The 24155-nt window shown below is 46.1% G+C and overlaps 1 protein-coding gene across 7 annotated transcripts in view; it reads left to right on the top strand.

Annotated features, from left to right (window-relative positions):
• The window catches only part of LOC121538244 (agrin-like), a 298699-nt gene that overhangs the window by 252114 nt on the left and 22430 nt on the right, over positions 1–24155 (top strand). For all 7 annotated transcript variants that reach the window (XM_045207164.1, XM_045207161.1, XM_045207160.1 and 4 more), the window contains 11 exons: positions 3462–3881; positions 5305–5430; positions 7575–7702; positions 9179–9293; positions 10810–10929; positions 11145–11516; positions 12624–12816; positions 13622–13837; positions 14653–14882; positions 16175–16309; positions 18820–18910. In XM_045207164.1, coding sequence (XP_045063099.1) covers positions 3462–3881; positions 5305–5430; positions 7575–7702; positions 9179–9293; positions 10810–10929; positions 11145–11516; positions 12624–12816; positions 13622–13837; positions 14653–14882; positions 16175–16309; positions 18820–18910 — 2146 coding nt within the window. The remainder of the gene's footprint in view (positions 1–3461; positions 3882–5304; positions 5431–7574; positions 7703–9178; positions 9294–10809; positions 10930–11144; positions 11517–12623; positions 12817–13621; positions 13838–14652; positions 14883–16174; positions 16310–18819; positions 18911–24155) is intronic.

The raw sequence follows: 24155 nt of genomic DNA, 5'->3' as shown, positions 1-24155 counted from the left end.
CTTAGCGCCCACAGATCAGACGAACGCAAAAAACAGCAATTCGAGAAAAGCCTAATTCTCTTACTCCCTGCTGATCTTGGTGCAGTTTGTCAGGCCTAAAGTAGGTGCAATACTTCGGAGACTCCACCTCAATCCCTAACCAAGGCTTCTGAAATAGCGCTTTGTGGTGGACTTATACATACAGGTACACTGGAGTAACAGTAATTTTCTCTATAAGAGGCCAACAGCGCTTTGATAGGCCCGGAACATCTGGTGATTAGAGATTCGTTACCGGTGAAATTCACTCCAGACTCATTCTCTGTTGCCTGGCGATGGAAAGGGAAAGGGGCTACCTAGTCAGTTGCGCAACTGAATGCATTCAACCGAAATGTGTCTTCCGCATTTAACCAACCCCTCTTAATCGGCGCCCGGGGAGCAGTTGTTGTTGGGGGTTAACTGCCTTGCTCAAGGGCAGAACGGCAGATTTTTCCACCTTGCCGGCTCAGGGATTAGAACCAGTGACCTTTCGGTTACTGAACCGCTAGGCTACCTGCTGCTCACATGAGACATTGGTAGTATGTAATTCCTTACCTAGTGTGTAGCCTTATTCGGAGGGAGAAAGAGTTGTAACAGAGACCGCTTTCTCTCTCTCTCTCTCTCTCTTTCTGAGCCTGAGGGGAAAGCCAGGTGAACACGACGGGCCTCCGACTTGTCACAGCAGCTCTTTTCATTTCTTCCTTCGGATGCGGTTGCGCCATGGGTAGCGGGCTCCTCCGCCGCCCCCATGTTGGGGGTTAGCGCGCGAGCTCATTTCACGTGTGACTGGGTGCAAATTAGCATTAGCACTGCTCCACCCTCCTACCGCCGCTGCCCCTCGTCTCCTGCTGATCTGATGCAGCTCTTAGTAAGAATTACAGAAATAACTTCAATGCTAACACCTAGCGCAGAAGCACTACTGAGGGCCTATGCCATTCCTACAGAAACCATAGTCGAGCTACAAGCCTCAAGCCTCCTTGATCTGATGTAACGCCACCGTCGTATTGTACGTCAGTGCTAATGGCTCCACACTGAAGCAAGTTTTGCAGAAAGTACATCAAATGGCTACTGCTGTTATCTGACCCATCTCTCAGGCACTTTTAAGTCTTCTCTATACTACACATAATTACTGCTTCTGGCTATGTAGCCCATCTCAGAGCTAGATGAAGCAATCCAGGGGAAAACCAGTGAAAGCGTGAAAGGTACAAGCCACTAAAAGAGGGTATTTGAACGAATGAGAAACTTCTGGCACCGATCTTGTCCAGAAGTTGGCCAGTGGCCTGGTTCTCCCATATGGTGTCATCACCTCTACGTTTGCGGCAAATTGGCAGCGAACACAAGCATATGGCATCATCAGTTTTCTGCCTGAATGTTAGTCAGGGTTCTCTTGTCTTATACGCCTCTCCCTCAGTCCTCCCATTTTCCCAGATGAATTTGTCTTCTCTCCCTCCCTCTCTCTCTATCTCTCTCTCTTTCTCTCACCTCATACTTTCCCTCATCACTTCTTGGTCTTATTTCCTCTGTCCCTCTTTTCCTGTCTTGGTCTCTTTCTTTTTCTTTTTCTTTTTCTCTTTCTCCCCCTCCCCCACTGTTTTTCTCCCTCTTCCATTTTCTCTCGACATTCTAATATGAGATTCCTCCTCCCCACTGATCATGGCAGACACTGCAAACAATCTTAATAACCGGCTTTCAAAGATAACTACATAGCCCAGACAAGTGAAGATGACAATGATTTTTCTCCCGCCCGCCCGCCGATATAACAGTCTGCCTCTCGGGAAAAAAAGCAAAAAGCAAATGGAGCGTTAAACCTGATTAAGGAAAGCTTCCACCAAACTGACTACACTGTCAGTTGTTCTTCCTACCTTTCTTTCTTTCTCTTTCTCTTTTTTTTATTTTACCCATACATCCTCGAGCATTTGCCGCCAAAGGACGCCGTATCCCAGACACCTGCTCCCCTGGCGCCGCCGACGCAAGGCTTGGCACCTGAGTGACAGGTGTAGCCAATAGAAAAAGTAAAGTGTGCCACCGCCTCGCTCACGGCGATAGCAATCACTGTTGCACTCTCAGGGCTAAGCTGACATACTGTATCTCTCCAGACTGGCTCCTCTGCCTCCTCTCCTCTGGAGCCTAGCAGGGTGGAAGATAGTGGGGTGCCTGGCTGATAATACCCAGCGCTTCGTCAAGGTATCACATTTCACACTTCACGGTGTAATTGCCGATCAAATAAGAGATTATTAGTGTGCAATTAAATCCTACGCATAATATTAGCCAAATTCAAATGAGGTTTTATTTCCCCCCTCGACACACAATGGATGGGGTAGGAGCATCAGTATCGTTATGCCTATCGTTATGCCTGGCTGGCTCGCCATCATCCTAGCAGCTACACTCTCAGACTCACCTCTACCCCTCAGGATTTTTTGTCCTATTGTATCGGTTTTATCCGATACATTTTTGTCTTTGTACCAAAGCCTTGCATGGGTAATGGTCTCAGCTCAAAGAAAAAAAGCGGTCCCTCTCTCTGCTGACAGCAGGGAAAGGGTTTCGGAGAGTGTTTTTTGGATGGCATGTATGACTGTGTTGACAAGGCTGCCTGACGCGGCGGAGTTGACGGATGCTTGTGCGGCTGTGAGCCGAGTCTGTAGTCTTTGAAGCCAAAGTAAAACCCAGCTTTTTCTGCCCCATTTATATCAATCATTCATCACCAGAGGCGCTGGCTGTCTGTGATTAAAGCTCCACTACAGGAGGGCAACATTTGAATATGGATATATAATTCATACCCACAGACACACACCAACACTGAAGAAAAACACACGCCTCACAAACACACACACACCGACACACACACACGCCAGTGCAACTGCAGTGCAGCTTAACCCTATATAGGCCACATTATTCTTCTCTGTACACAAACAGACTGCAGTGCATTTGAACTCAACAGTATGCAGTGGTGTAATGTACTTTAGTAAAAATACAACTTACTTCTGAAAAATCTGAATTAAAATAAATTATTAATGAAAATACAAATGTAAAGTCCTGTATTAGTGGACCGATATAGCCGTCTGTAGCGCATGCAGAAAAACATCTGCCGCAGTGAAAAACATCTGCCACTGTGGGAAGCTTTGGAGTCAACATGGGGGTGCAACTTAATATTAGGATGGTGTTCCTAATGTTTGGTATACTCTGTATATTCCATTTTGCAATGAGACTGGCCTATGCTATTGTATGTCGATCTGTATTGGGTGCTCAGGTGCCTGACGTGACCATAACACACAAGACTGAACCATAAAGGGTACAACATTTAAAAACAAGGAGAGGGTGGGGGGGAGGTCGTATTTGGTAAAGGTGTACATGGGGACTATAAGGAGAGAAAAACCAAAGCATTTCCATCTTTGCTTACCCATTCATCCATTCCTTGCTTCCTCTCCTCCCCTTCCTTCCCCATGCAGAAAGCATCATAGAGCCGGCCGGCCGACCCACTCCTTACCCCCCCACCTCCCACGCCGCCTCCACCACCCCCTCCACCGCCCACGTCAGGCTCACGTCGCCGCACCACGGCACATCACTCTCTCCCTGGGACGATGATCTAACGGAGAGGCCACCGGCCTCGTTCGTGGAAGCCTTGCCGCCCCCCATGGCCACGGAGAGCGCTCTCACCACCAACCGCCCCGTCACCACCCCCCACCACCCACCTCACTCCACCACCCCCCACCTGCCCGGTCACACCAGCCCTGGCTCCTCCCCTACCGCCTTTGAAGACTCAGGGAGCGGCGAGCCCAGCGGAGACGACCAGGTGGAGGAAGAGGAGGAGAATGAGGAAGAAGGTAGCGCTTTCGGAGTTCCGGAGGCGAGCGGAGAGGAGCCAGTTGGTAAATCAAAGCTCTTTCACTTCATTACCCATAATGCTGCTCTGCTATGGGTCAGAGGTCAGAGTGGGAGGGAAGGGTTGAATATGGGCCTCTGACCTGACTCACGGTTTGATATGTCTCATTGCTACATCATAAACCATTTAAACAGGTCATTATCTGATATTATACAACAAACATAGAGGTGTGCATTTTCAAAGTGCTTTCAGTTAGGACTAATCCAAATGTTAGGCAGAGAAATACCAGAATGTATTCTAAACCCAAGACTGTTGTCATGGTATCCTCCATTCTTTCAAAATATAAAGCTATTTTCACATTTGAAAAGTTTCTCTCACCACGTAACTGATTTTGTAGAATTGGAAAACAGAAAAGCTGATGAGGTTATTGGCTTATGTCGGGGGATTGTTTCAAGCCTGAGTTGTTAGCTTGATAAGAATATCTTACCTTGTCATTGCTACATAATGATACGGAACACGACTCTCTTTCTACACACTAAAATCCCTCTACCGCATTCCGGCCTTATAGCTAAACCACTCCGCGAAGCACCACACTTCAGAGACTGCTAGACAAACCCTTTTCAATCAGCTTTTTTACCATTCCAAAGCTCTGTGACCCCTCAGTCTCCCAACAGCTTGCTGTGACACTCCTGAATTGATGGAACACAAGCCTCTGCACTTCCTCAGTCGCTTACCCCACCCTCGCAGATTTATTCTCTTGTCAGCAGTGGACCGGAGCGCTCGCTGGCGCCCATGGCCTGTCTGCCAAGGAGACCTGGTTCTCCTGCCTGCCTGTGTGTGTGTGTGTGTGTGTGCGTGCGTGTGTGTGTGCGTGCGTGGATAATTTTTGTCTAGGTGTGTGTGTGTGTGTGTGTGTCTAAGTCTATGTGTGTGTGAGTGGGTGGATGTTTGTTAGCCAGTTCCATGGCTCTCAGTGAAGCAATACATAGTCCCTGAGCCGTAGCACTCCCCCCTACCCCCCACAACTTAATCGCCGTGCCCGTAAAGATGCCCCGTAGATTCTAACCTCCTCCCTCCATCCCTCCAACTCCTTTTCCACAGTCGTTTCTCCACGGACGCACGCGGCTGTCTCGGTGGCTTCGGTTTCACTTACGGGGGTGACGGCGAGAGTCGTTGAAGAGACAACCGTCCCCCTGACGTCTTTACAATTTATTCAGTGAGCTGCGGTTCTTTGCTTGACGATCATTTCTAATCTTGGGGTGACCATAAAGCTGCTCCTCAGAGAACAACTAGCCTCTTCACAAAGTAGTTAGTGCCATTATTACATATGCACCCTATTATGTAGCCACTACAGTATAGTTCACATTATGCAAATGAGCTCCAGATGCAACTCTTTGAGACTGGGGTTAAGAGGGTGTTATGAAGTGTTATGAAGTGTTATTAAGCATTATGAATCCTCCCCTCCCCAGACCCCACAGCCGCGGCCACCACCATCCCCACCGCGGAAGATCGCTCGTCATGTGACAACACTCCCTTCGGCTGCTGTCCCGACGGCAAGACGGCCTCCAGCAGCCCTGAGGGAGCCAACTGCCCCCGTAAGTACCCCCAAAACCTCCCTCTTCTTCCCCCCTTCTCCCGCTCCCCTCCCCTCCCCTCCTCGACCCCAACCCCCCACCCACTTCTTCAACTCCCTAAGGAGGCACACATTTTGAATATGAAACAATATGCTCATATTGAATCTGAAGCTGCGTTGCTTCATTCTCGCCAAGCAAACGACAACATAAATAGTCACTACCGTCCATGAAATGTATTATGTCAAACCACATTTGCAGCACGCCAAATCACGAATGACGAAACGCATCACGAATATCCGTGTATGTCAGCTGTGGCAAGGCGCTAACGATGATGTCATATGTCGTCAATCGATTGATTGCCCATTCAGCCAAACTGTTACTGATAATAGAGCGTCTCGCGCCTTAGTCAATACGCCAGAACTATTTCTCCTCCCGGGGAAGGCCTGTCAGCCAGATATCACAGTCATTAGGATGGAAATGACAAGTCCATGGCGACCAGCCAGGTGCAATATCTATCAGCAGAGTGTCTCGCTGTATTTTCCTCCTGTATTGACAAAGTGTCAGTGATCTCTCTGAGAGGAGCTAACTGCTAGTCGCTAACGCCTATCGTCTGAAGCCTTAGATGACAGCGTTTATCGGGCGATCTGAAGTTATCAGAAGGTGTGGACAAATTGTAGTGGTGCACCGATGGACATTGTGATTGTGTTTTTGTTCCGTTAATCATTCGAATCCCCACAGTACACCCAAAAATGTTTATGCATCAGCGTAGTCGCAAGATTTGATTCGGGGTAGCCAAGATAAGCATCAGTGGGAGTGATTCTAATTACTAATACTTTGTTGCCACATCATTTAAACATCTGAAAAGTGTAATACTGTATGTTATACAAAGTTTTATATATTTGAATGAAGAAATAATGTGCATGATTTCCAAATGTAATACTAAGAGCAAAGCTACTGTCAACACTCCCAATGCAAGTTGCAAGAGGCGAGTTAAACTCCAACGAGGCCTAAGTTTCACAGTTCAATGTGATCTGATAGTCAAACACCCCCATCCCTCTCTTCGTCCGTCACGGATCCCGCTCGTCTGAAAAATTGCCTCCTCTGATGTTTGTCTTCTACCCGGATAAAAAATCTGATTTATCTCTCTCCTCTCGTCTTTTTTCTTCTCCCCATCCAAATCTCCCCCATTTGCTCCTTTTCGATAGCAGCCCCGTTAGATTTCGATAGCAGCCCCGTTAGATTTGAACCGATGTGTGTCGGGCAGAAACAACGACCAAAAAAAGTCCTTATCATGCAATTTTAACCAGCCTATTTAAGTCACCGGTTTGGCGGCATTAGGAGACAATTACTGCTATCTTTCACGATAATCACACAAGTGATCTTCCCTTTTTCCCAGGCAAACTCCGAGCAGGGCACCATGATTGATTTGGGCAATTTGTTCGGCTGACTACGAGCCACAGCATGAAACCTCAACATCAGTGCCTCTCCTCTCCTTCTCTCTTCCTTTCTGCTTTATTTCACTCTTCTCTTTCACGTTGTCTTTAGTCTCGCTGCAACTGTGTTGGCGGAACAATAGTGAGAGGCCATAGGGGGTTGATGGATTTTGAACAGGGAATGGGGATGTTTAAGGGCAAAGCGGGAGACTGTCTTTGCAAAAGCCAGGGACTTTGAACAGTTTCTTCATTTTTGCTATGTGTGTTGTCTTGTCTGTCCCTCTCTGCTTGTCTTTGTAATATGTGTGTCAGTGTGTCTTGTCTGTCTAACTGATCTCTCTCTACTCAGTCCTTAATGCCTCTGCCAACTTTTGGGACGAGTCTCGGTCTGGTAAACTCCAGTCCATTCCTCACCCCTTCCGCTTCTCCTCCTCTTCCCTTCTTCTTTCACTCCTCCATATCCCACAATCCACTCTTTCAACTTTCACTGCGGCCAGTCACAGGCTCCACCCAAACTCCCTACAGCCCCACCCATCCAACCAACCAATCAACAACGACCACACTAACCCTCCTTCCAACACATGCACACACACTCCATCACTAACCCCAGACTGGCACTACCCCAAACGGTCACTGTCTGAAGCTGAGGGCGGGTGGTTGAAGGCACCGCATGCCTCATAGGCACAGGAAGTAGTGTTTTTCTAACATGTTTGTGACACCATTTCCTCCCAGCCACCATGAGGTTCAGCGGCTTCCTGCACCTAGACCAGGTGGAGGGCCAGGAGGTCTTCTACACCCCTGAGATGGAGGATCCCAAGTCTGAGCTGTTTGGGGAGACGGCCAGGAGCATCGAGAGTGCTGTGAGTAGCCCCCGAACATACAGAACTAGCAGCCATAGATAAGCTACATTCAGTGGTTCAACGTCAGTCTGTTGAAGAAGTGTGGTTTGTCAAAGCTAGGGCTGTGCGTGGGTGCGTGTGCATGTATGCTACTCGCCTCCAACAGCCATGCCAGCGGTTAAAATGGTATCACTGGCCCCTGCCGAGACCTAATCTACCGCCTCACAACACTGTGTGTCTGTGTGTGTCTGTATGTGTGTGCGTCGTACGCCTCGCAGGGGCCAGTTGTGGCATTAGATAGCGACACCATGCCCCCTCTAGCCCCCTGTATGTGTCTGTCTGCTAGAGACTGTTTGTGGATATCACCTAAGGTGAAAACTAGAGAGGGGGAGAAGTGGCCTTGTGTCTGGGTCAGTGTGCCGGTGGGGGGATGTTGAGACGCCTGGCTTGTGTCTGGGCTCACACACACACACACACACTGAATGTAGACACAGATTGGCTTTGCCACGCTGCCTGCAGTCCCATCCTCCACACAGCAGGGGCCCCCGTGGAGTCTGTGCAAAAATTCCAGTATGCTATAATGGATAATGGAATATAGTTTGGAAAGAAGTGGAGTGGGAGTGGTGTCTCTCACTCCCCTAAGAAGAATTTTGAGTGAACAGAGGAAGAAGAAAACAGCAGAACTAAGTGTACGCTTCAAGATCACTTGAAGTGTGGGATAGCAGCGATTAGCACAGATTCAAATTAGGTCAGGCACTTGGTACAGTACCTTATTTCTCCCTTAAGGTATCAACTTGAGTCGGTTGAGTGAGATACATTATGAATGTTATTCTCTGTTTAGTAGGGAACCATGAAGCCATGTGGATTGTGTACAGTTGAGCTATTTCCTTCCTGACAATGATTTAGACCTCATTTGGGCACCGAAAGCACGCACACACACACACAGTGTGAATCGGAAGCTAAACCAATCAGCAGCCAGCGTGCATCATGCTCACCTGACATTTACCACTGTTTCTGAAAAAACATGTTCATGTAATTATTCCCCAGCTCCAGTTAAATGTCAATTTGTGCACCCAGACTAGGCCCAATGGGGTTCTACACAGTAGTAGGCCTATCCACTGACATAGGATGCGTCCCAAATGGCACCCTACTCTCTATATAGTGCATTACTTTTGACCAGGGCCCATAGGGTTCTGGCCAAAAGTAGTGCTCTATGTAGGGAATAGGCTGCTATTTGGGACGTAGACATAGTCTTCCCCATCCTTCTTGAGAATGAGTTCACTGCACTCAAATTGGACGAGCCTCTGCACAGAGCTTATTACCTCGCTCATTCATCATTGCTGGGTATTCATTAGGCACAAAAAGGAACAAATGGACTGAAACAGGGAGGGACTACCTGAACTTGTCCAATAAGAAATGCTTGATTTAGTTCTCCATTGCAAAATGTTTTGCTTCGGTGTGTACTAATGAATGTGTGTTTCTTCCTCCCTGGCTCAGCTGAATGAGTTGTTCCGGAAATCAGAGGTGCAGAAGGACTTCATGAGTGTCCGCGTCCGCAGCCTGGCTCCCAGCAACTCCATCTTGGCCTTCGTCGAGGCCCACTTTGACCCAGGTAATACAGAACAGGACATTTCTGGAAAAATCATGGCGAAGGTGCATAAAGATGGAGGAATTCAGATATGACGTCATCTTTTCAGCACTATTCATAGAGTTCTTAAACTACGGCGTGTGACATGGTTCAATGTGCCAATAAATCAGCACAATCTACTTTTTCGTTTATTATTTTATTACCGCCGTCTTGGAGCTAAAATTGGGATCATGTATACTGTGCTAATGCCCATACAAAAAAAAAGAATAACGGAGAGCACTGTACAATACGGCAAACTTAGCAAACAAGGCGTTTGTGGTAAGTACATGGGGCTGCCATCTTAATACACCTTCGCCATTCCATTTCAATTCAGTCAAGTCTGGAAACTTCAAATCAAACATTTTCTGTAAGAAAGTATAGAGGAAAATTCCTATTGGAATTTCAGTTTACTTCCTGAATTGACTGAATTCAAATGGAATTGACTTCAACCCTGATAAAACACACTTGTTTACTGTATGGTAAATGTGTAAGGCAAATGTACTGTAATGGCTAATGTTACACATTACACAAAAAAAAGACTATGTTTCTAAATGCCTATGTCAATAACCACATAGTATGCCATCATATATAATGTTAGTGACACGTTTGTTACTGGTTAGGCTGTGGTCTTAATGGAAAGTGTCAAAATGATAATTTCCCCTCAATAGTTACTTTTCCTTTGATACCAAATTAATCTCTCCCTCACTAACATAATTGCTATGCGATACAACAACACTGAAAGTCATTCCATTTTACAAAGCACCTTGGCTTTGTAATTTTAAACCTTGGCTTTGTTATTTTCTTTTTTCTTTTATTTGGAGCGGGGATATATTTGTTTATTGTCAGAGCCAAAAGGGACAAAACGAACAAGACAACATCAACAACAACCAAATCCTCAGAGTGAGCTTGGTGGCATTATATATTTGGAGCTGGCTTCATTTCAGCCCCCCCAGAGTACTGTTAGTAAGTACTGTTTTTACCAGATTTGATCAGATAAAAATCTTCTTCTCTTTTTACGGGCTCCGCTCAGCGTCTTTTACATTCGTACAAGAGACGCTGCCATAAAGGCGCTCTGCATCGGCCAGTTAAAACAGCCGTGGAAAACGTTATGAGAACGATTAATCTGAACCTCAGTGGAACCTTGTTGGACGGTTGGAGGACGACTGATCCCCTGGGTGTGTCGTTGTATCATAGCGACCTCGATCGCTCTCTTATAAATTCACTGTTATGAGCTAAGGAGAGGGGGGTTCATTTTCTATGTTTTAGGACATTGCTCCTCTGCCTCCTTGTTCAGTGTTTCTCAAACCTTTCCTCTGGGACGAGACGTTTCACAGTTTTGTTTTAGCCTCACCTGATTCATTAATCAAGGGCTTGATGATTAGTTGACAAATTGAATCAGGTGTGCTCGCTCTGCGATAGATCAAATACAAGGAAGTACATAGAACAGCTGTCCTGGTTGAGTCTTGTTGTGAACGGCTTTGTCATCCATGTTGTGCCACAGAGACCAGGTACACAGTGGAGGACATCGAGGGAGCCCTGCTCAAGCAGCTGAAGGCAGCCAAGGAGACGGCCATCATGGTGAAGAAGCCAGAGGAGGAGAACATTCGCTTCACCAACTACGGTAGGACAAGCACCTGCAGGCTTGGCTTGCATTGTTTACTGTAATTGCAAATATCAAGTGGTATAAGGAGATGAAATTTATACAAATTATGAAATGAAATGAAATGAAGGCATGATTAGACGTTTTTTGGTCGTTGTATAAAAAACGTCTAAGACTGACACTCTCCTTGACATTTGCTGTCTCTCTGAATGTCTCTCTCTCTCCCTCTCCACCAGGCCTCTCCTCCCTCCCCTACTTCACCACAACCACCACTACCACGGCCACAGCCACCACCCCCACCGCCAGCACCGCCACCAGCACCAACCCGCCGCCCCGCACCTCCCCCTTCATCACAAGCCGTCCCCCGGGCACCACCCGCCGCCCCTACACCAGCCGACGGACCACCACTGCCCCCTCGCCAGTGACCACTCTGGGACCCACTACTACCATCACTCCCCTCCATAGGACCAGGCCTGTGCCCCACCACACCAAGGCCCAGCGGCCCTGCGACTCCCACCCCTGCCGCCACGGGGGCACCTGCGAGGACGACGGTGCCGACTTCACCTGCATCTGCCCCGCCGGGAGAGGGGGCGCAGTCTGCGAGAAACGTGAGTGTGGAGCCCCCCTCCTTCCTTCCTTTGACCGACACACACAGACACACACACACACCCCCTAGGTAGTTTCCCTTCAGAGTTTGGGTCAGTGCCATTTATGATCTTCGAAAAGGAGTTGGAATGAAATTCATGAAGTTCAACACAATCCCATAAGAGAACAGTAGGTTCCTATTGATGTCTTGAACTGACAGTGCTGAGCTGGAACTGACCCCCTACCTTGCATTAAAGACAATACCAAAATCCATACACCTTATATTAGATTCCAATTAATTTGACTCAATAGACATCCAGCATCTACCAAAGTCACTACACCCACTATCTAAATAACCAATGAGGTTAGCGACCACTGACCACTTTACCAATCAACGCTAAAGTAAACTCATATCAAATCAGCGTCTGCTGCGCCGAGCCACAAAATCAAGCTTGGAGTGCCGTCGGAGTACTCTGAGCTTTTTTCCACTTCGTTTCTCCCCCTCAGTGGTCTCTGATAAGAAACCACCTCACACAGCTGCATCTTAACATAATTGACCCTAATTTCTTTGATGGGGATTAGTTGGTGGAAATCAGTGTGTGTGTTTGAGTCGGAGTGTGTGTGAGTGGCTAAGTGACGGCTGCGGCACAACACCGTAGCCTCCCTTGGTTCAATCAAATCATTCGATGAGAGGATTTCATCAGCCTACATTCTCCTGAGACGGAGAGAGGCGGTTTAGGAGTTTGTTGAGTTTGGGGAAAAGGATGCTAATGATGATATAATAGTAAGAAACGTGTGTGTGTGTGTTTCAAAACCCTGATTATAAAGTCGAAAACACGTCATCATCCTGTCCTTTCCTACCTGCCGATACACACCAGCACACATTCTGTTAGTCACGGGTTCTATCCTTCCATCTGTTTGTTGGGCCAGATTAGCTGAACTAGGCTTGTCTCCAACTGTTTAACATGTACCAACCATAGAGATGGAAAGAGGGCCCACCCCTTATCTTTGCCATTGTCGCTTCTGTCACAGGCTTTGTGGTTAGCGTGGTTACCTCTATCCAACTCTATGGTACGAACATTACACCTTATACAGTATGTGACACCCTCCCATCACCCCTCTTTTCTCAGTGATCAAGTACTTCATTCCGTCGTTCGGGGGTAAGTCCTACCTGGCCTTTGACACCATGAAGGCCTACCACACGGTCCGCATCGCCATGGACTTCAGGGCCGCCGAGATGACGGGCATCCTGCTCTACAATGGCCAGGACGGCAAGAAGGACTTCCTATCTCTCACCCTGGTCAACGGCAAGGTGGAGCTCAAGTGAGTGGACGGGAGGAGGGGATAAAACAGAAAGAAAGAAACCAGGAAGAGGTTCAGTTAACAGGGAAGTGAAAACAGTGAGCTGTAGATGGACCCAGAATGATGTAAGCTTAGTTTTGTTTGGGATGAATGAGACATTGTTTAACTCTCTCTCTATTCACACATGCGTATTAATACTCTCTCTCTCTCTCTCTCTCTCTCTCTCTGGACATATGTCTCTTGGCAACTGTAATGAATCAAATACTACTTGAAATAAAAGAGAACAGAACATTATGTTAATGTCAATGTGTATCGAGCGCTAAGGATCACAGTGTAAAAAATATAATACCATACATTCTCAACCAAGTTAGCTTTAGGTACATGTATGACAGTTAATCAGGTGTGCCTGTGCATCCATGAACCTCTAAACTGTTGCCTTTCTCCAGATCTACCTTTGTATGCAGGAAGGGTTTCCCATATCCAGTTTCCAATATCAAGATTAAGCCTATTCTTGGACTAAAAAGCAATTTTTTCAATGCAGATTATCCATTGAGCATGTACACTGAGTGTACAAAACATTATGAACACCTGTGCTTTCCATGACATAGACTGACCAGGTGAATCCAGGCTAAAGCTATGATCCCTTATTGGTGTCACTTGTTAAATCCACTTCAATCAATGTAGATGAAGTGGAGGAGACAAGTTAAAGGAAGATTTTTAAGCATTGAGACAATTGAGACATGGATTATTACTAAATATTAGGAAGTTGTTCTTAATGTTTTGTACACTCTGTGTATAAAGCTAATGGTTTGCTTCCCACCCCCAGGTTCAACACAGGTTCAGGCACGGGCACCCTGGTCAGCAATGTCCAAGTTAAGCAGGGTCGCTGGCACCAGCTGGTGGTGACGAGGAACCGGCGCAACGCCATGCTGAGCGTGGACAATGAGCTCCACATCAACGGCGCCAGCCCCCCCGGCACCGACGGCCTCAACCTGGACACACACCTGTTCATCGGAGGGGTGCCCGAGGACATGATGACAGAGTAAGGCCTCACTTGAAGGGCATTCTAGAGCGTGCATTATTTCCCTATAAAGCACAGTATATCGACACGGTAGAATTCAATGGCTATAATTAATTCTTACATGTTTTGTTTGAGCTGCTTTTTAAAGCAAAAGTCGAATTGAAAACATTATTGGTATTGTTGAATTCAATTTTCATAATATCATGCTAGAACTGTTTGGTTAGCTAAGCTAGCAAGTCTGTTTGTTTTGATTACCATGGCAACTACTGTAGCTATCTAGTAAACTTGCTAGCTAATTCAGTGGATGTTGAACACATTTCTACTGGCAAATGTAACACATTTCTACTGGCAAATGTGTTAAATTATAGCCATGGTATAAAAGGGATAATCAACTCTGGGCTCTATGCGTTCTCTGGAAAATAATGCAACTCTGTGGAAGGTTAGTTCCACTCCGCTATCGCGACGTGGAATACATCTTCCATGTCGTTAATTATTTTCCATAGAACGCATAGCTCCTCACTGATTATCCCTTACGTAGATATGGAGAAAATATGATTAATTTAGAAATAAGATTTTAGTTGTTGAGTTACATGAAAACCGTTATGTCAGGAACTCTCCTATACTCCCATAGTGGTTTATTGAGAAGCACACACAGTGAGCAGTATATGAAAGGATATTACTTTTTTCATATTATTTGTTTGTTTTTTCTGTCCAGCACCTGTGTGTATTTTGCCTGTTTTTCACTGAGTTAAATAACTGTTGGATGGTTGATGGTATAATGCCATTCACGCACTCTCTCTCCCTCTCCCTGTCCCTCTCCCTCCCTCCATCCACAGTGTGAAGGAGAGAACCTCCATCGGTACGGGTCTGGTGGGTTGTGTGCGCATGCTGGACGTCAACAACCTGGTGTACAACCTGCAGGAAAAGAGTGACAACGTGCTGTACGGCACCGGTGTGGGCGAGTGCGGCAACAATCCGTGCCAGCCCAACCCTTGCAAGAATGGCGCTCCATGCCAGGTCAAGGAGGCCGAGATGTTCCACTGCAAGTGCATCAACGGCTACTCCGGTGAGCCAACATTTTTTTGTTTTTAATAACGGACCTCCACTAGATCTGGGATCAAATAAGATTTGTTTTCTTTTAAATACTTTAGCTGCGCTTGATTGAGCTTGCCGGCTGGTGAAATGTAACCAATAACAATGGAATAGCCCCCAAAGTGCAATCCTCGCCCATCTTGCATGCACACCGGTCAGGCTCAATCAAACGCTCAAAAGTATATGAAAGCAAGCCAATACTATTTCAACCCATGTCTAGGGAATTCCCCGCAGTCAGGTTTTAGCCATTACATCTTGTTTAAGACTTTTAGGTGTGATGCAGTACAGAAATATTAAAGACTATAACCTAATCCCATCGCCTGGTCTTTGCCCCCTCTCTCCTCTTTTAGAGTGGTCACAGTCCACTAGGTCTAAGCTAATGAGGGAGTGTTGTTAAATGGTACTAGCGACCATCCGGCCCTAGTGAAGCATGGCCCCTAAAGCTTTTAAATGATGCTGCTGCTCTCTTGCTCCAGCAGCACACTCCACACACACAGACTAGGACCAGTTTGAGAGGAGAAATATGGGAGCTTTGTGGCTTAATGATTAGCCTATTATGAACTTGGTAATGCTAAGACTGGGTATGTATGCAAAGAGGGAGAGACGAGAGAGGTAGAAAGAGAAAAAGGCAGAGAGAGAGTGTGAGAGGGAGAGAGATGGTAGAGATAGAAATGAAAGAGTGAGTGTAATAGATGGCTATGGGAGAGAGCCTTCCTTCAGAACTCAGTGGGAGACGTTCATTACAGCATTCTCCTCGCCTCAGGTGGCTCTGGCTACTAAAATAATGATGGCTGAATTGGGATGCGGCCTGGCTAGTGTAGGGCAAAGCCATTTCAGCTATCCGGGAGCCATTCAAGCTACCTCTCCCACAGCCAGGAACTAAGGTTCCATAAGGATAGCAGAAAGGCAGCAAAGGGTGCTTGGGTCTTTTCTTAATCTGCACATGTAATATTTCTAAATCCTATTAGAAAATGACCTCTTTTACTGAGGAAATCCATCCTCATCCTCTTCTCACACGGAATGGAGGCAAAATGGTCTGAAAATATTGGGTTGTATTTATTAGGGCATACGATAGTAACGCGTTTTGCAATGGGAAATGAAAAAGCATTTCTTATTGGATAAGTTCAGGTAGTCCCTTCCTGTTTCAGTCCATTTTGTACCCTTTGTTGCCTAATGAATTCAACCCTGGTTTTTATAAGAGAAGGTGGTTTGAAGATTCTCTGGTTTGAGTTCTAACTTTTTTTTTCTGGTGATGGTGAACTCCAGGTCCAACGTGCGCCGACACCCACAACCCGTGCGAGCCCAACAGGTGCCACCCCTCGTCCCAGTGCCAGGTGCAGCCAGAGGGAGGGTACAAGTGCGAGTGTCCCATGGGTCGCGAGGGACGCCACTGCGAGAAAGGTACTGCCACCATCTTTAAAATAAGTTTAACCTAGCGTGCGTGTGCGCGCAAGTATGAGTGTATTGGACATATATACAGAATGTCAGCATAGTATGTACACCAGTCTGTTGGACTTTTTAATGTCATATCAGACCTACTTGAACTACAAACATTTTATTTAAAAAAGGAAACACCAGAAGTGGAAAACAACAACAGTTGCTTACGATAACACAACGTGTGGTACAGCACATCAATTCCATTATCTGTTCTCAATTTATCAGTTCTCCACCGCTGCATGCTACCATGGCCCCCCTCGCATATCATCCTGCCTCAGTGTTCCGGTCAGGATTCTGGGTGGAAAATCTACCCAAATCTCCCTCTTTCCCCACTTCTCTTTTTCCCTCCGTGTTGTGACGCTCCGTCTCTCCATCCTGAGGGAGTTGAAATGCAGAGAGACGGGCCGCCGCCTCCAGGGTCTCCGGCGCACAGCGGAGCGCCGCGATTGACCCGTCGGGCTGTTAGCGCATTCGTCTCGGCTGTGGTTGTTAGCGAGCCTTCCTGTAGCCGTTCTCCGTCTCGCTCCCTCTTCCGCCCACAGGTGTTGTGTTCAAATGCGTTCACCACTACTTAGCTCCACGGGGAAGCGGGTTGAAGCGCTGGGCCGCATCTGGGGAGTAGATCCTAATGCACCGGAGCTGCGTTTGAAGTTCAGCATTAGCACTTTCGGCGATTATGTTTGCAACTGTTTTTTTGCTCTCTTTTCCCCCCCATCACATCCACCAAATTCTCATGGATGTTTTCAGAATATAAAAGCTTGAAAAGTGAATGAAGAATGAAGGTTGGTGTTCAAAAGTTAAGTCTATTTATTCGTACTTAGACACACAGGCATAGATAAATATGCACAGTCTCTCTCCTACACACGCGCACAAAGACACACACTCCTAGCCCCATTGGGTCACAAGTCCCAGTTAGCGGTGATTAAAATAAATTGGGGTGAACTGAAAATCATTGTGAGGGAAAGAGCGTCTCACGCGCTGAGGGCTTCGATTAAATCAATGAGATGACTAATGGCATCAAATCCTCTGCCCGTGGTGATTAATGAAGAAGTCACTCAGCCTGAGTGTCTTGCCGACACAGGTTTTGGATCAGATAAGAAGCCATCTTTCAGCGGCCTACGTTAACGGCTGTACTGGGAACAGTTAAAGGGATACTTCGGGATTTTGGCAATGAGGCCCTTTATCTATTTCCCCAGAGTCAGATGAACTCGTGGATTCCATTTTTATGTCTCTGTGTCCAGTATGAAGGAAGTTAGAGGTAGCATGCTAGTAGATACCCATAGACTTCCAGTCATTGCGCTAATGCTAGTTAGCATTGGCTTGCGAAACTACCTCTAACTTCCTTCGTACTGGACACAGACATAAAAAATGGATCCTTTGAAGACAGGATCCTTCAGATCAGATATTTAAAAAAGAATTCAGCTTTAAAGGCTGTACTGGGAACAGTTAAAAATAGGAGGTGTGGCCGACTGCCTATTGGAGGGAAGCCCTAGGTAGACATAGTTGTATTGATAAGTATAAGAGTGCCCCTCCCTAGTATTTGGCTGCGGACCACCATTCAACCACACAGAACTGCTTTACTGGGACTCCATTTGAGATTTTCCTAGTGGCCTACTTTCCTTACCTCCCTTTACCTCCCTAATATTCCTTTTGTTTTTTACTAAAGAATGTGTTTGTTTCAAATGATTGTGTCTTGCTTTTCGTGTATTGTGTAGTTGATGTGTATATAGATACTGTATAGTGGTTGTTGTTTGTTGATGTGTTAATTCAGGGCTCATCTGCAAAAGAGACTGTGGTCTCAGCATGACTCCCTGCTTAAATGAAGGTGAAATAAAATACAACAATGATCTGATGTCACACATCAGAGTACCTGGACATTTTCTTGTGACGAAGCCTAAGTAGTGTGTGTGTGCATGCCTTTCGTACATGTGTGTGTCTGTGTGTCTGTGTGTGTGTGTGTGTGTGTGTGTGTGTGTGTGTGTGGCTCGAGGAACTGAAATCCTCTCCCACTCCACTCTGTAAACTGGCTGAGTTCCGAGGTAGCTCTTTCCTTTTCTTATTATGACAGCCGGTTTGACAGTTTGACTTCCTTGTCGTGTCTGCAGCGGTGCTCCTGTTCTTCTCTCCTCCGTGAGCGTTGTTAGTCGTCTCCTGCGCAATGGCTAATTAGCTTTCTCATCTCCGTCTGCCTCCCTTCCCCACCCTGACTCAGCAAGCTAATCCTACCTAATTACCAATGAAAAGAGCCTTGCAGGCCCCAACTGTGTGCGTGTGTCGCAAACAGTCTGGGTGGGTGAAGACTAGGCAATCATTGTTAACCAAAACGGACCCCCTGGGTGGGTAACACTGAATTCACCCAATGTCCCCCTGACTTGCTGCATAAGCCATATTATTGCCGTACACATGCATAGTGCTGCCGTAAGGATGACATAATGCCTGTCGTAATGCATTCCGTTTTATAACCATTTTTTCAGTGTCGGAGAAGAAAGGGGCCTACATGCCGTTCTTTAGTGGTGACTCTTACCTGGAGCTGAAGGGATTGCACACCTACGGTCACGATCTCCAGTAAGTAAAACGCTCTTTTCACTACACAGACACTCTACGAATTACATACACAACAGCATGTTTCCACATGATATACAGGAGTTGGTACTGAGGAGCTGTGAATTGATGTAATGGCAGATAGATACTTAAAGCTGTGCCTCGGGCAGAACAGTCCTATGGTGGATAGGATAGAATATAATTAAATGGAACAGAACAGATAATCGTCCTCCATAGAAACAGAATTCCATAGAAATATAAAGTACTTAATTACATTTCTATGTTGTCCTCTATGGTGGGAATCCTTTTCAGTCTTATGTAGGTTACACAAAATAACACACAAGCACAGTTACAGTCACATAGAGAATATACAGTGCCTTGAGAAGGTATTCACACCCCTTGACTTTTTACATTTTAATTTTGTTGTTACAGCCTGAACTTAAAATTGATACAATTTATATGTTTTTGTCACTGGCCTACACACAATACCCTAAAATGTGTGTTAAGTTTTTCGAAATTTCTTGAGTCAATAAGTATTCAAACCCTTTGTTATGGCAAACCTAAATAAGTTCAGGAGTAAAAATTTGCTTAACAAGTCACACAATAAGTTGCATGGACTCACTCTGTGTGCAATAATAGTGTTTAACATGATTTTTGAAGGATTACCTCATCTCTGTACCACACACATACAATTATCTGTGAGGTCCCTCAGTCGAGCAGTGAATTTCAAACACAGATTCAACCACAAAGACCAGGGTGGTTTACCAATGCCTCGTAAAGAATGGCACCTGGGGGGGCGCTAGAGAGCGTGCTATGGAGTAGACGTGCATTGCTAGAGCTCCGCTCAATTTTGAAACAAATTAATATTTATCTTAACCTCTCACAACCTATAACTTCAAACAAATATGACAAAGGGAAAAGGCAACAAAAAAGGGGGCGCTAAACAAGATAATTGGAATGAGATAGACAACGAACCAATTTCAACGTCGCCGACCCACGAGGAGCTAGCTGAAGAGGCTAGCTTCCAAGAGTTCCCCCACAGATCCTACTCAAAGTGACATACTGGCTGCCATAAACGCACTAAGCAAGAAGGTGGACACAAGGTTGGCTGATATCTCAAAGAGTATTGGGACTTTGGCCGAAACTGTGAAGGCAACTAAGGGAAGGGTGCACGAGGTTGAGCAGACGACAATCGATCACGAGGCCAGGCTACAGGACATAGAGAAACAGTGCGCAACGTTCAAAAATGACAACAAAACCCTGAAGGCCCGACTGGAAATGCTCGAGTCGCATTCAAGACGCCAGAACATCCGAATATGTGGGATCCAGGAGGACACGGAGAAAGGGAAACCCACTGAATTTGTCTCGGAGCTGATACCGGCATTGCTGGGGAGTGAACACTTCAAAACGGCCATCCTGATCGACCGCGCACACAGAGCACAGGCAACGAAGCCGGCCAAGGGCGGGCCACCAAGGCCATTCATTGTAAGGCTGCACTATCCCCACACCAGGGATCTCATCCTCAAGCTGGCTAGTCAAAAGTTCCCCCTTAACTACAACGGAGCCAGGGTGTCTTTCTACCCAGATCTTACCTTGGAGGTGAGGAACCAACGGAAAGAGTATGATGAGGTACGCAACAAATGCAGGGCGGCCAACATCCGATATGGATTCCTCTTCCCAGCCCGGTTTAAGGTGACAGTCGAGGGATCAACACGTACGTTTGACAACGCGAAAGAGGCAGATCTGTTCTTGACAAGCAAGCTCCCCGGCTGAGGATACAGAACGGCTGTGCCAGCAGGCTAAATGGCCAAATACAGGCCAGGAATGTGTGTGAATTGAATTTCCGGCCTATGTCTTTTCGATCAGAAGATCAGAAATTGGGACTTATAGGATAGGTGAGATGTTGTGGCTAATATAGCATTGTTTGGCATGTCATGTTTTAGCGCCACTCACCCCCTAACATGAGAGTTAAGTTAAGTGTTATTTAATATTAGTTTATATGCGGAGCATCTATAGACGACGAGTTAGTTCAAGCTTTATGTCTAGACACCCTAACGTTTGTGTGTTAGCCAAGGAGTGCTTCGTTTGGGAAGTCACTCAGTAAAGGGACGGGAGGGGGGTTGGGGTCTGTGTTTTATGTTCACGTTTATTAGTACAGGTGGCATGACAAGCTCCCGCACGGCGGGACGTTTTTCTTCGGGGTTTTGTATGACAGCAGCAATTTGCTTTAAAATAAGAAATGCCACATAGTGACCGAGCACAGAGTAGACCAGGTGGAATAAAGATAGTCAGCTGGAACTGTAATGGATTAGGGCATGTCGTGAAACGAGCTAAGGTTTTTTCTCATCTTAAATCACTGGGTGCTGACATAGTGCTTCTTCAAGAAACTCATATTAAACGCCCCGCGCAGGCCAAGCTACGAGTCGGCTGGATCGGTCAGATATACCAGTCTAACTTTGATGCAAAAGCGAGAGGGGTAGCAATCCTGATAAGGAAAAACATTCCTTTTGTTTACTCAACCTCGATTTCAGATCCTAATGGTCGGTATATTATTGTGGCTGGTACACTGAATTCAAAACCAATAACCTTGGTCAATTTATATGGACCCAACTTCGATGATCCATTATTTTTTCAAAGGGTATTTAAGGCCATACCAAATATCTCGGATACAAGTGTTATTGTTGGAGGTGACTTTAACTGTACGTTAGACCCTCTTTTAGATAAACAGCTATCAAGGTCACTTCAACAATCAAATGCCAGTGTCTGTCTAAATACATTGATGACAAACCTTAACATTGTCGATATTTGGAGACTGACGCACCCAACAGACAGGGATTATTCTTTCTTCTCATCAGTTCATAAATCATATTCCAGAATTGACTATTTTTTGTTGGACTCCAAACTAATCTCAGCAGCTGAGTCGGTTACCTATCACCCCATTCTAATTACGGACCACTCTCCTCTGTCCATGGTGCTGAAACTCGACAATATGTCGACAGGTCGGCGACCGTGGCGCTTAGACGCATACCTGTTGAAAGATGAGGCTTTTTGTCAGTATTTGGAGGAGCAGATTGCCTTTTTCCTCAGTACTAACGACACGGGGGATGTTGACGACTCCACCCTTTGGGAATCTCTAAAGGCTGTGATTAGAGGTTACATTATTTCTTATACATCAGAGAGGAAGAAACGTGCCAATACTAGGCTGAGAGAAATTGAAAGAGAGTTAGGGGAACAGGAGAACGTTTTAGGACAAATTCCTCGTATACAGTCCTTGAGAAGATCACAAAGTTAAAGTATGAATACAATACCATCCTTTCGAAACGGGTGGGCTCTTTACTTGCTAGAACGCAACAAAGTTATTTTGAACTGGGGGACAAACCACATAAATTATTAGCAAGACAGCTAAGGCATGTACAAGCATCTAGAGCTATTCACAAAATAAAAGACAAGAAGGGTAAAATAGTAACAGATCCGCAGGACATTAATAAATGCTTTGCACAGTTTTACTCAGAGCTATACCAATCAAAATGCGATGCTACTGATCCACAAACTATGGAACGCTTTCTCGCTGATTGTGAACTTCCTAAACTAGACAGGGGGCAGCTGCCGCACTCGATGCAGGGATAACCTTAGATGAAATTAACACAGCGATAGCACAATTTCCAAACAGCAAGGCCCCTGGGCCCGATGGATATGTAATAGAATTCTATAAGAAGTACTGCGCTAGTCTATCTCCACTTATGCTGCGAATGTTTCAACAATCCAAAGAAAATACCAAACTCCCGCAAACACTGTATGAGGCTACAATAGCCCTGATCTTGAAAAAAAGATAGAGATTCCATGGAGATGTCGTCGTATCGCCCCGTGTCGTTACTCCCCATAGAAAACAAGGTGTTGACAAAGATATTGGCAAACCGATTGAAAAAATATATTTCCGACATCATACACCCTGACCAGACAGGTTTTATCCCGGGCCGACATATATACTACAATTTGAGACGCCTTTTCAACGTAATGTATCATGATCATAAAGTTGAGGCAGTGGTAATAGCTCTTGATGCAGAGAAGGCGTTTGATCGGATTGAGTGGAAGTATATGATGTCGGTTCTGGAGCATTTCGGATTTGGAAAGGAATTTATTAATTGGATAAGAATTATTTATGCACACCCAATGGCGTCCGTGGTGACCAATCAGGAAATGTCGCAGTCATTCCGCCTGTTCAAGGGGTGCCGACAGGGGTGCCCTATTTCGCCTGCTCTCTTCGCTATAGCCATGGAACCCCTTGCTACGCGCATTCGGGCATGTGCCGATATAGCTTCTGTTAAAATAAAAGACACACAGCACAAAATTTCCCTATATGCAGACGATGTTCTTTTGTTTTTGTCCAAGCCTAAAACGTCTATTCCACCATTACTTAACTTGATAAACACATTCGGCTCCTTCTCTGGCTACAAGATAAACTGGCAAAAAAGTGAGATGATGCCAATATCACGGCCTGTGGATGTCACGGTTTACTATGCCAGAACCCAGAAGCAGACAAGGACAAGGTACGTTGAGAGAAAGGTGAGTGTTTATTTAGTAGATTCCGAGTGAGGCTGAATAATCCAGGGAACAGAGCGGGTGGCGTGGATGGTTGTTGAGGGTGCAGTGGTTGGTCCGGTACTGGCTCGGCAGCCGCCGACCATCAGGCAGAGGTTGGGTGAAGGTTCCGGGTGAGAGACTGCAGACAGAACAAAAACGGAGGTCAGTACACAGCAAGTAACAAGGTGCAAAACAACAAAACTAACTAAGGGCTCAGAGGCTGACACGCTGACAAACATACTGTTCATAGCTAACGATCCGGCAGGAACTGGATGTTCGGCCAGAGCCTAAGAAGGGTGATGATCAGGACCAGGTGTGCAGATTGCTGATGGGATGCAGGTGCGGAAAACCAGAGCGCTCCCCGGAGCGTTCCCGAACCCTCGGGAAACTGGAGATTACGAACAGGAAAAACTAGTCACCAGACAGGACCCGACTCAGACAGCCGGGATCGTTACAGTGGATATGCAATTTCTGCAATCTACCCCGCTTAGAACAGTGAGGGACAAGTTCACAAGCCTTGGCATTGTAGTGACAAGAGACCTTGACCAGCTATTGAAAGTGAATTGGGACATGAAAATATATCAGCTTAAACAAAATATAGATTTCTGGAAAACTCTGCCTATTTCCTTGGTTGGTCGTATAAACGCTATTAAAATGGTTGTCCTACCCAGGTTTCTTTACCTCTTCC

The sequence above is a fragment of the Coregonus clupeaformis genome, chromosome 24 (genome assembly GCF_020615455.1).
Source record: "Coregonus clupeaformis isolate EN_2021a chromosome 24, ASM2061545v1, whole genome shotgun sequence".
Taxonomy (NCBI): Eukaryota; Metazoa; Chordata; class Actinopteri; order Salmoniformes; family Salmonidae; genus Coregonus; species Coregonus clupeaformis.
The sequence above is the reverse complement of the archived record's forward strand: the minus strand, read 5'-3'. Positions and strand labels throughout refer to the sequence as shown.